General features: G+C 47.6%; 1 protein-coding gene across 1 annotated transcript in view; it reads right to left on the reverse strand.

Moving 5' to 3' along the window:
- XPNPEP2 (X-prolyl aminopeptidase (aminopeptidase P) 2, membrane-bound) overlaps positions 1-10738 on the reverse strand; it is a 50835-nt gene extending 40097 nt beyond the window's left edge. The window contains exons 1-4 of the mRNA XM_015406155.1: positions 10549-10738; positions 2987-3060; positions 2642-2752; positions 1907-1970 (exon numbers count right to left, since the gene is read on the reverse strand). Of these exons, the coding sequence (XP_015261641.1) occupies positions 1907-1970; positions 2642-2752; positions 2987-3060; positions 10549-10597 (298 nt within the window). The 5' untranslated portion in view covers positions 10598-10738. The remainder of the gene's footprint in view (positions 1-1906; positions 1971-2641; positions 2753-2986; positions 3061-10548) is intronic.
- Positions 10739-12608: the final 1870 nt, after the last annotated feature.

The following is a 12608-nucleotide window of genomic DNA, read 5'->3' on the forward strand; positions in this document are numbered from 1 at the left end:
CCAGCACAAACTGTCAGGAGTTTGGGTGTGGTTCTGGATGCCTCCTTATCGATGGAGGCCCAGATCACAAATGTTGCCAAGCTGACATTTTTCCAGCTATGTCAGGTGAAGCAACTAGCCCCCTTCCTGTCTCACCCGGACCGAGCCACGGTAATCCACGCAATGGTCACCTCTAGGTTGGACTACTGTAACTCGCTCTATGATGGCCTACCCTTGCGACTGATCCGGGAACTCCAGCCGGTCCAGAAAGCAGCAGCCATGGACTGCACGTATTCAACCTGTGCTGCGTCAGCTGCACCGCCTTCCAGTGGAGAACTGAGTCAGGTTCAAGATTTTTGGTGTTTGACCTTTAAGGCCTTGAGCAGTCAGGGACCCACATATCTAAGGGGCCGTCTCCTCTGGTATGTCCCCTGAAGAGTGTTACGCTCTGCAGAGAACAACCTACTGGTGGTCCCCAGCCCAAAAGATGTCCAGCTGTCCTCAACCAGAGCCAGGGCCTTTTCTGCTTTGGCTCCTACCTGGTGGAACTCTCTGCCAAATAACATCCATGCAGTTCTGCAGGGCCTGCAACGTGGAGATGAGGACAGCAAAATGGGTACCATCCTTCGGGCATTCCCTTCCTCCCCCCACCACCCCTTTTCTACCTTCCCTGCAAGGCAGTGACACAATTGGAGCATTGCACCATCTGAGACTGTTTTTATTTATTACTTATGTACTATTTAAATTGTTTTACTATTTATGAATGTTTTTATTCCCTGATGTTCACTGCCCTGAGCCCTGTGTACTCAGGGGAGGGCGATGTATAAATCAAAATTATAAGTAACTAAATAAGTATAAAGGAGCTGGCTCAAGTGGTTAAGACGCTGAACTGCAGGCTGTGGAAGGTCAGTAGTTCAGCAGTTCGAGACCCGAGTTGCCGCATGACAGAGTGAGCTCCCGTCTCTAGTTCCAGCTCCTGCCAACCTAGCAGTTTGAAAGCAAGAAATTGCAAGTAGATAAATAGGTACCACTTCGGTGGGAAGGTAACAACGTTCCGTGCGCCTTGGTGTTTAGTCATGCCGGCCACATGACCACGGAAACGTCTTCGGACAGCGCTGGCTCTTCGGCTTTGAAACGGAGATGAGCACCGCAACCCTAGAGTCGGATTCGACTGCCTTTCGAGCAAGGGAACCTTTACCTTTTTAAATAAGTATAAATAAATAAATACATAAATAAAATAGGATGCAGCTGCAGACCCCTTCAATGGACAAAGAAACGCATTCTCTACATCAGGTATGTCCAACAGGTAAATCGCGATCTACCAGTAGATCGCGGAGGGGTCAGAGGTCGATCACCATCCCCACTTGGTCTCCCTAATGGTCTCACTAATGAGCAAGAGCGAAGTTTTAAAGACTGTGCAAGATCAGCCTGGATCAATACTTGACCTACACTTAACACAAATAACTCTGAATAAAAGTTAAAGAAAGTGATTGAGACAGTTAGAGAAAGTTATAACTCAATAAAAAATGTTCACAGTTCTTTCTGGATCTTCGTCTCTCTGTTTTGTTTTTGCTTATTTTGCTTACCAGTAAATGACAGAAGGTGAATTATAAATGGGGGCGGGCGGTGGAACCCAACTTTAGTGGGTTTTGAAACTAATCTGAAACTTTATTTTCATGGTGGTAGATCACCGGCCCCTTTGGCCGGAAAAAATAGATCACTACCTGTTCGAAGTTGGACATGCCTGCTCTACATGGTCAGATATGCTCTTACTCCAGGACTGAGTCCCTGGCATTTAAATCTGTTGCTAAGACCTCTTCCTCTTCTGGACCAGCAACCCATATTCAGCCTTGGGTCCATGAGGTTTAGGAGCTAGCCAAGGTAGATCAGGGAAGGCAGATGGCAGACACGGAAAGAACACTCTCACCTGAAGATCCTGTGAAACCTGACATCCAGGATAACCTCTTGTCCCGTTCTGCAATGTACTCACTCTGGGAAACAGAAAAACAACCCAAATTCTTTGTCAAAAGAGCAGAATTCTATAACCGACACCAACTGCAGCAATTATGCAAAAATATGCAAACTGCTTCTCCTCCAAGGGATCTGATGCACCAGGTTCATTGAAATCCTCCACTGGTGAGTGATTTTGCTAGACTTGCCCACATTGTTTCAATCATATCTTTGCAACCTAATGGGGGAGCGTGTGGCTAAAGAAAAACGGAGGTTTTTAGAATGATGAATCCCATATGCAATATCAAATTCTGCATTTGCACAGTGCGGCTGGGAAAATTTACACAGCCTGGCCACTGGTTAGTCATGGCAACCCAATATTTGCATTCTCCTCCCAAGTTCAAGACAGGTAACAGAATGTTAATGAAAAACGGTGACATAAAATGCCTGTCTTCAGTTTCAGAAGCAGCATAAGACTCTTCTGTTTAAAAAGTTTTTACGATGCTAAATATGCTCCACCTAAAACTCTGGAGAACCTCCAGGGAAGGGAAATGCTGACTCATCTTGCAAAGAGACTATACTCTAGGCTAGAGACAGAAGGAGAGAAAGACAGGTGAAAGTCACAACCCCAGGAGGATGTTCTTCAGTCACCTTACTTCAGTGGGGTAGAAGTCCACCCTACGCTACAGAAGAGAGACAACCTTTATCTTACCATGTGTGCATCTGTAGTGGGAATGATGTACGCTGTGATGTTGTGGGTGTGCATGAGTTGCCGCAGGGCACTCAACCGCTCACTCGTATTGGTCACCGTAGGAGGCAGATGCTGATATCACAAACAAACAAACATGATCAATAAAGCGTGGTGCAGAAGAGGAAAAGAAGCTAGACAGATCAGCCATTCAACCTATATTAGTTTCTCATGTTATTCATGGTCTCAGTACACCTCTAGCCTCAGACACGTCTCTCTAGGAGGGGCTAACACAGTTCATCAGCAAATACATACAGGCACACAAACCTAACAGGCCCTGCCTATTTCCAGATGTGTTCCAGAACTCACCGGAGGGCTGACCGTGCAGTTCCTGATGCCTTCTGATTCAGAGGTTTTCCGCTTGGGATATCCTGTGACATGGCCTAGGAAGGAGAGACAAAAACCCTTCTATGTATAAACCCTCTTTGGATGGGGCACAGGGTGGCCAAGAGCTTGTTGACCATGCCAAGACACACACATAATACAACACAGAGTAAAAGGTGCATTTGACAAGTCGATACTGAACAATGGGCTGGGTCACACAAGCAAGTACCACACTTGAACACTCGATGCCGCTAGATAGCCAGCTGACAATGACAAACTGACCCCCAAACCCCGAAGGCTATTGCACCTGAGTTGACATTAGAAGATGTGGATGTTCGTTCCGGGGAAAGACCTCCACATGCAGCAGAACGAAGCAAGCAGTCATAGAACTGGAGGTGGGTGGGCTGCAAAATGAACTACACCACTTCAGGTCATGGGTGGAGCATTTTTTAAACAGTTATCCCCAACAGCATTCTGAAGTGGTACAGTCCACCTTACTCTGCTGAACGTGTAGCCTGGACTTCTGATGCAAATTCTGTGATGGCTCATTCACACATGCTGACCACCCACTGATGCTATAGCCACTGAATGATAAATATACGTGCGCGAACCAGCCTGAATCAGTGCAAACATTCATCACTTTGTATGGCTTAAATCAGTTCAAATCGATCCCCATGGCTGTGCGTCACACAGCCTGATTGATCGCAGGTGTAGGGTCCTGGCATGTTCATCTGAGAATAAATCCATACCAGCTACTTCCAGCATCTTGCTGCCCCTCTCCTGCAGCTGGAATGCACGCACACACACAACCACCCCCAAAAAGTAGGCATAAATGGATTCTCGCTGGCTTTTGAATCGACCGAAGGCCTCGCAAGCAGGGGTCATTTCCTGCAGGAGCGGAGCTCCGGCAGTAAGGAGTCCAGGGGGTGGACACATGTAACAAGCCCCGCCCCCTGCTCCCAGCAGCCCTCAGTGGGGCCATGAGGAGCAAGAAGCAGCCAGGTAAGTTGCAGAGCCCCGCCCCCCGGCCCGCCTTCAGGTACAACCTCTCCCTCCTCTGCGAGGACAGATCTGCACGTTCCCCCCTCCAATAGCTAGCAATCCAAAACAGTCCAGTGGAGCCTGAGTGGTGGGTGTTGCCTTCTGACACACGTCCGGTGATGTCAGGGGGTGTGGCGTATGCCAATAAGTTATGCTAATAAGTTATGCTAATGAGCTCCTGCCCCTCTTTTTCTACGAAATTACCCCTGCTCGCAAGGCACGTTTCAACCTTCCTGCATTTTACGATGCACGTGTGAGTTGGGTAGGTTAAAGTTCAGGACCTGACTACTGATCGCACGGAGAGCGGAGCCAAATGCCAGAGCTGATCCTGATGGGCGAACTGTCAACATCTGTGGGTGGCTTCCCGCAAAGGGCACGGTTTGTGTGGGAGACGTTCTTCAGCAAGGATGGCAAGCAAATAATTGGTTCTAGGAATTGGCACCAGATGTGCCACGTTCTTCCCATTGGCAACAGGCATGGGTTGACATCATTGGGGAAAGAGGTCTGCCGCACTAGAGAATGTGGTCAAACTGACGGCAGGCAGAAAGCCTATTAGGAGAAAGCCGAGGGAAAGGAATAGGGGGGGTTGGGAAATAGGAATGTCAACTGATGTCCTGTGCATGTTTATTCTGAAGCGAAGCCCACTGAATCCAGTGGGCTTTGCTCCCCAGTAGCTATGCACAGGATCACCGCCTTCCTGACTCTGTGCCAATGACAACCTGGTTACACGCAGAAATTAACCAGGGACAGTTTAATCTTGTCAATTTTCTCTCTATGCCAGGAAAATTTGCCCAGCTTCCTTTCTCTGGGTCATTATGCTGCTGAAAATACAGACGGGGGGGGGGGGGGAAAAAAAAAAAAGGAAAGCTGGCCACCCCCCAAAGCAGTGGGGGAGCCTGGCTGTCAGGAGAAGGAAGAGGGCGGCATCTAGTGAGTCTGCAGATAGTAGCTGCTTAAAAAAAGCTGTGCCAAATTTTTGGCATACCAAGCATAGATTGCCACTTTTGACACTGACCTAGTGACCTTGGGAGCCTCAGTAGCCAGTTTGTTTTCCTGCACTGGGTTTCTAATGTTTATTTACTTTGTTGAGTCACAGAAGTGTAACTGGGACCACGGAAACCACAGCCCTCAGTCATTTTACAGGCTGCAGCCCTAAACCCGCATACTGCCCCGCTGAACTCAGCACAGCTTACCAATGGGTAAACATGCACAGAGAGGTCAGCAGTCTCCTGACTTCGGGATATCGATTATATTAATATAAATTAACTGTGCTACAAATGGCTCAGGCCAGCCTGATCTTGTTGGATCTTGGAAGCTAAGCAGGGGGTTGGTCTTGGGTAGTACTTGAATGGGACGCAGGGGTCATTTCGTAGAAAAAGAGGTGCAGGAGCTCATTAGCATAACTCATTAGCATATCTCATTTGCATATGCCACACACCCTGACATCACCAGAAGTGTGTCAGAAGGCAACACCCACCACTCAGGCTCCACTGGACTGTTTTGGATTGCTAGCTATGGGGGGGGGGAACACACAGATCTGTCCTCACAGAAGAGGGAGAGCTTGTACCTGAAGGCGGGCTGGGGGGGGACTCTGCAACTTACCTGGCTGCTTCTTGCTGCTCGTGGCCCAACTGAGGGCTGCTGGGAGCAGGGGGCGGGGCTTGTTGCATGTGCCCGCCCCCTGGGCTCCTTACTGCTGGAGCTCCGCTCCTGTGCGCTCCCACAGGAAATGACCCCTGGATGGGAGACCCCCAAGAAGTCCAGGGTCGGCTATGCAGAGGCAGGCAATGGCAAATCACCTCTGTTCGCCTCTTGCCTTGAGAACCCCATGGGGTCGCCATAGGTTGGTTGTGAGCGATGCTCCCTCTAAGCTGTGGAGTCTTATGAGCAAAAATTCTACTTTGTGAGCTACCGGCATTAAAGCTGTGAGCAGGTGATTTGGCTGCTGTATAAATTAGTTTGCTCTGGAGCCATCCTTCCTGAGCTGAGACAAATATGTGTGAGCTGGAGGCTAAAAAACTGTGAGCTAGCTCACACTAACTCAGCTTAGAGGGAACAATGTAACTGGACAGCACTTTCACCACCACCTTGAATTGTGTCCCGTGGTAGAGCATGTGGCTGACATGATCCATCAAGGTCCCAGACAGAGGCCCTGTCTTCTTGACATAAAAGGATCTTGAGCAGCTGGACTGGGAAAAGACCTTCACATGCCTGAAATCTTGGAGAACTGCTGCCCTCTGAGTAGAAAGATGAATCGATTACCCGAGGTAGTATAGGGCTGCTTTGTATGTTCATTAGGAGCATATGTTTGAATTAATCTTAGGATCTGATTTGAAAACACACCTACCCCGTGCTGCAAGTATTTGATTTAGTGGATAAGCTGTTGGCTTTTGATTTGCTTTGACCAAGTTGCTAATTCATTACTTGAACAGTCACTCATTCCTCCACAAATACAGTCAGTCAACGGCAAATGGCAAATGTATGATATTGCAAAGATCAAACTACAGACAAAACAATGAAAATATTGTTTTAAAAAATCTATCAGTGCATGATCCAACCACAATGGAGTACTTTTAATGAAAAGTATTATTATTAATAATATTATTTTGGAAAAGATCAGTATGCCTAACTCTCTTTGAAATCAAGGAGACTACAAAGTGCTTTACTCTGGCAGAATGCACTCTAGAATCTTCAGGACAAATTTCAAAGGAAATGATAAATGTAGGAAACTCCTGGGTTTTGCTTTTTTTGTCCCCCCCCCCCAATATATTTGTAGAAGATTTGTCATAGACATAACTTACTGAAGACAGTGAAATGACTGAAGTGTGGTGTCCTGAACACCCAGAAAGTACTATATAAATTATTATTGTTGTTATTGTTATTATTATTATTATTATTACAAGAATCCAAAAATGAATGGATGATAATTTAAAATGAATTATAATTTAGTATCCCCTCTGCCTCTCTGAGAATTAAGATGGAAGCTAAATAAAGACAGACAATCATGCATCTGGTTCCATCCATAAAATGAAACTGCAGGCTCATGCAGAACTCAATTTGCCTTGGGCTTGTGCAGGGAAGAAATCAGAGGTTTAACCCTTAAACCTCCATCCATTTCACTATTCAAAACGAGCTCTACTATTAGCATTTTAAAGGGAAACCTAGAAGTTTTAAACAGCTTTGAATAGCAAAAGTTAGTGGAAGTTGAAAGATTAAATGTCATCTCTACATAGCTCTGTGGCTAAAGAACCTGCAATTTGCTTTTTATGGACAAAAGGAGTAGGGTTGCCAAGTGAATTTTACTCACAGGCAGGGGAGCCTTGCTGCGCTCCGGGAGCCGTCCCTCGTCGTGCACGCGCTGCCAACACATCACCAGAAGTGACGCGCGACGTCGATCACATTGAGGGCGTGGCCCCGATCGTCGGAAGGAAAACCATAGAGTTTTCCCTCCGACAATCGGGGCCACGCCCCCAATGTGATCGACATGGTTGCGTCACCTCTGGTGACGCAGCCACGCTGCACTTCGGGGGGCGGAGTTCCCCCCGGGGCCCGATTCCACGGCAGCGGAAAATGGGCCTCCAAAGCGGGGGTTTACCTGCCACCTGCCCCCACTTGGCAGCCCTAAAAAGGAGACATGTGATCTTTGTGTATTCTCTGTCTGAGGCCTGTATAAACACAATTCATACAACCCAATCAGCATGGTATGCAGGATGAATGGATCTGAGCTGCATTTGGCAAATGGCAAAGATATGATTAATCGGCTGAAATGCCTCCGTTTCACAATTCCCTGGGCATTTGTGGCATTAGCTGAGAATGCATGTGGCTGGTTTCCATGGGCAAAGTTCTCAGGGTTGCCAGGTGTCATACCAGCAACTAGTAGGTCTATCATATTAAAGGGCACCATGGGGTGCCCTTTAATATGAATGCCACCATTAAAGTCACTGTAGGCTACTGACTGCGGGGGGGGGGGGGAGGAAGTGCCATCTTCAAGCTCCAGACCAATAGTGCCCCTTGGCACTCCTTGACCTAGGCTAGTCAGCTGAAAGAAACTAACTGTAGTAGACCTTCCTTATCTGACCTCCTACCAGCTTGCCTTCTACGCCAGCCTGCTTGTCTCCTTGCCTGTCTGCTGCCGTTCCACTTCCCTTTCAGCTTTGACTCCAGCTATGCAAACAATTAGGTCTTGTAAGGAATTTGGTAGTTCAGGCCTAAGGGTTTAACGGGGTGACTGGATCTTTTGTAAAGGCTCTAAGTGTCGCCAGGATTCTAGCCCATTTAGAGTCTTTGCTCTGCTGATTAGCAAGAGCCATTGAAGGTTTTTGTTCCCTGAAAGGCTTGACCTTGGGAGATTTGCTCTATGGAGCTTTTATCTTTCCTCCCTAGTTTCTTTTACACCTGACGCTAATGAACTGATCAATCCTTGATTGGTTGCTGAGCATTAGAAAAGAGGGGTTCCAGATATGCATGGGATCCTCCTCAATGATTGAAGGACATCCTTCACGGAGGGAGGGCTATTTTTGGCTACCTTGACACGTCTCTATGTCGGGAATGCGACTTGAAGGTATTCGAAGGCAGTGAGGTTTAAAGTTCTTAGACAGATAGGTTTTAGTTAGAAATAGAGAGGTTTATTTTGTTTCATCTTCCTTTGCCCGCAGTCGAGTGCAAGGCTCATTCAATTAATACATTTGCTGTATGCCTTAAGCCGTGTCTGGAATTACTGGCTGAATGTGAGTGCATCCCGGAAAAGAACCTCGAGGCCAGAAAGTCAAGGCTTTGTAAAAGTAGAACTTTCACCTTCACAAGAAAAACGGGAGCACGCCCTGCCTGCCTGACTGCGGGACTAGTTCCAGTTGGGCAGCCATGTTGGTGAAGCAATAGGACAAATTTAGAGTCCAGTGACACCTTTAAGACCAACAAAGGTTTATTCAAGGCATGAGCTTTCATGTGCAAGCACACTTCTTGTTCTGCAGAACGAGTTGTTCTTACTATCTGGAGCAGGAGGTTTGGGCGGCCTGTCCACACAGGTCTTTTGATTGCTATTGCTAAGTGGTTCCCTGAACCTCAGGGAAAGACTATAGAAAAACACCAGCCGTTGATCTTGGAGATATCTTGATTTGGCTCCGGTTTGACAGCCAACGGCCTATCGCTATGTGAGGAACTACATATTACAAGAGAATCTGAAAAGTTAGTGCAGGGGAGGACTGGTGGGTGACAGGGAAGACTTAACCCTTTCTCACTTGCTGAATCTTTTATGTATTTAATTTGTTTACACTCCTGCCTTTCTCTCCAATGGGGACCCAAGGAGACTCACATCATTCTCCTGTCCTCCATTTTATCCTCGCAACAACCTGGGGAGCTCGTTTAGGCTGAGACGGTCTGACTGGCCCAAGGTCACCCAGTGAGCTTCAATGGTGTGAGTGGGGATTCGAACGTGGGTCTCCCAGATACTAGCCCGACACTCTCAACCCCTGCACTACACTGGCTCTCCTTTGCAATCCCTTGCCAGGCTGTTTTTTTCCCCACCTGTTTTTCCTCTCTTAGGCTATGACTGGAAATAAAGAGCAGTGGAGGAGAATCGACAGACAGGCAAAGGGGAAGTCCCCTCGTTCCCAACACCTTTTTCCTATCAATGACCCCCCTGCATTACCACCGCAAGATAATCAAGTGACTGTCGACCCTGTGTTCGCTAAGGTAATGTGTTGTTCTGCCCTGACCATAAAGGTAAAGGTAAAGGTTCCCTTGCTCGAAAGCCAGTCGAGTCCGACTCTAGGGTTGCGGTGCTCATCTCCGTTTCAAAGCCGAAGAGCCAGCGCTGTCCGAAGACGTTTCCGTGGTCATGTGGCCGGCATGACTAAACACCAAGGTGCAAGGGAACACTGTTACCTTCCCACCGAAGTGGTACCTATTTATCGACTTGCAATTTCTTGCTTTCGAACTGCTAGGTTGGCAGGAGCTGGAACTAGAGACGGGAGCTCACTCCGTCTGGCGGCACCCGGGTCTTGAACTGCTGAACTACTGACCTTCCACAGCCACTTGTGCCCGTTGCAGAAGTGGCAGCCCTGGGTTGGGAAATACCTGGAGATTTTGGGTGCGGAGCATGGAGAGGGTGGGGTTTGGGGAGGGGAGGAACTTCAGCATGGCAGAACGCCATAGAGTCCACCCTCCAGAGCAGCCATTTCCTCCCAGGGATCTGATCTCTGTGGTCTCCAGATCAGTTGTAAAGGCAGGAGAACTCCAGGCCCCCTTTGGAGGTTGGCAACTCTGTCTCGGCAAAGACTCTGAAAGCGAGCTGAGTGGCCTGCATGGTAAATACAAGCTGAGGTGTGAGCTGCATAGCTGGTGCAGCAATTGTTATATCATGTGCCAAATGGACTCCGGCCCACTTGGTCCCCCACACTCACCCTGCAGATTTGGGCAGCAGAACTAGCCTGATCAAGCAGGCAAGACCTTCCTCCCCATTTCCACATCCCAGGGAAAGATGTCGGTGTCTCTCCAAGCATACTTACCGTGAAGAAGAAAAATCCAGACCCCCAAGACGCAGTAGAAGTAGGCCATGGCCGTTCTCAGGTTGGAGAGTTTACTTCTCGCTGTGGTTTGGGAAGAACGGTCAAAACATCAAACAGGGCCAAGGTCGCAGCTGGGATCAGCGGCTGGATTTCCAAGCAGGCAGCTCCTGTTAACGTTCCAGATCCTACCGCTCTCTGTGCCTCGGAGATCGACTTCTTTCTACAAGATAAAGCAAACAGACAGTTGGGGCACGTGATGTTGATACAAAGTCCAAACATGATCATTAGACGGCAGAAATCCTGTTTTCTTTTGGAACTTCTTCAGGGCTTTTTATGTCATCAAGCCAAAAAAATATATAAAAAGCAGCTGACTCAACAGTCTCGTTAATGCCCAGAGCGTCTAAAAGGGTGGAGCTACAACGGTATCTTGGCAAATGGGTGCTCCCAAACCCACATTTGTTGATGTAATAGAGGGTGTGTGTGTGTGTGTGTGAATGCTGAATATCAGCACCTGGAGGGAGGGCTCTCCAAAGTCCTGAGGGGTATGTGCGTGTGTGTGTTTGTGTGTTAATGATGAATACCAGCACCTGAAGGGAGAGCTCTCCAAATGTAATATATCCAGTTCAGACCGCGTGGCCAGCTTGGGCTCCATGCGGTCAAGCGCAAACATCGAGCTTTGCTCAAAGAGACAATGGACTATGTGGATCCTAGCCCGCACCAATCAGTGGGCTAGGTTCCCAGCCAAGAGCCTATGGAACTCTCGGCCACTGTAAATAACCTATTGGGAAGTGAGGGGTGTTATGGGTGGCGGTTCCACGGGACATATAAGCCGGCCTGCGAGCCAGCTAAAGTTGTCTTGTTCCTGATCTAATAAAGTATGCTAAGCTGAAATCACTCTCCGTCTGCATACTTTTCACCAAAGTCGTGAGGGGGGAATCGGTGGAAACTGGGACAACCTTATATATGAGTATAGGCACCTTTAAAACACACACACAAATGCATTGTGTAACAATAACACAGGGTGAGGTGAGGGCAATGGTAGGGAAAACCTGGCAGGCGGGAGGGGGGAGCAGGGTGTGTAAGCCCTCCCACGTCTACAGATTTTCCCTACAAATGCTGCCTGCCATTTCCTCTCCCCCTCGTTCTCAGTTTATTTATGGTCTGGAGAGCTTGGCTGAGGAGGGGTATACAGGCCAAAAACAGCCCATGGGAGGAGGGAAATGACAGGAAATTGCTGGGAGGTGGAAGGTTTATGATCTTGGGCACCTCCTGTTTGCCTCATAACACGCAATTGGGTCTTAAAACGGAGTACTCAAGCTGGGAAAGATTTTGTCCCATCAACAACGTCCTCTGGCTCAACTGGTTCATAGATTCAGATGACAGAGTGGTTACGACAAATCTGCAGTCACGTAAAAGGAGATGAAGGTAAACCTCCCCTAAAATTTAAAATTGGAAGTTAGCGATGATGGTCTCTGTGGATTTTTTAAAACAGCCTAAAGTGAAAGAAGGATGGGGAGAGAAATTGCACTAAAATAGAGGTTATGAAGTAATTACGGACTAAAGCACGTTGGAAATGCCCTTCCAGATAATCCATGTAATCTAATGATCAGCTACGACTATGGGGGTTCATGACCCTAAGCATAGACTGAACGTTTGCCCTGAGACGAACAGTTTATATTTCTTCACAGGTCATTGACATCGTCATTATTAGAGCACAGTTTCCACCACACCCTTCTGATGTCTCATGTTATGGCGATCTATACATTATTGCTAATCAAAAGCAGACGTCCCACAAAAAGCCAGCGTGGTGCGGCGGTTGGATATTCAGACTTGGATCTGGGATACAGTGACCAGAACTGTATACAGTATTCCTTTGTGCACACAGGGATCAGTTTATTCAGGCCCAACACATTTCCAGTCAAGAAGACATTCTTCTTTGGGGCAACTTAATGAATTTTTACTGATAAAACAGTTTCCCAGAAAAGGCTGGTTCAGTTCCACCCGAAGGATGATTACTTGACTCAAAACATTCTGAGAACTTAACAAATTAGTTGATTCCT

Source organism: Gekko japonicus, unplaced genomic scaffold, assembly GCF_001447785.1.
Source record: "Gekko japonicus isolate JY-2015 unplaced genomic scaffold, Gekko_japonicus_V1.1 scaffold1040, whole genome shotgun sequence".
In the NCBI taxonomy this organism is placed as follows: Eukaryota; Metazoa; Chordata; class Lepidosauria; order Squamata; family Gekkonidae; genus Gekko; species Gekko japonicus.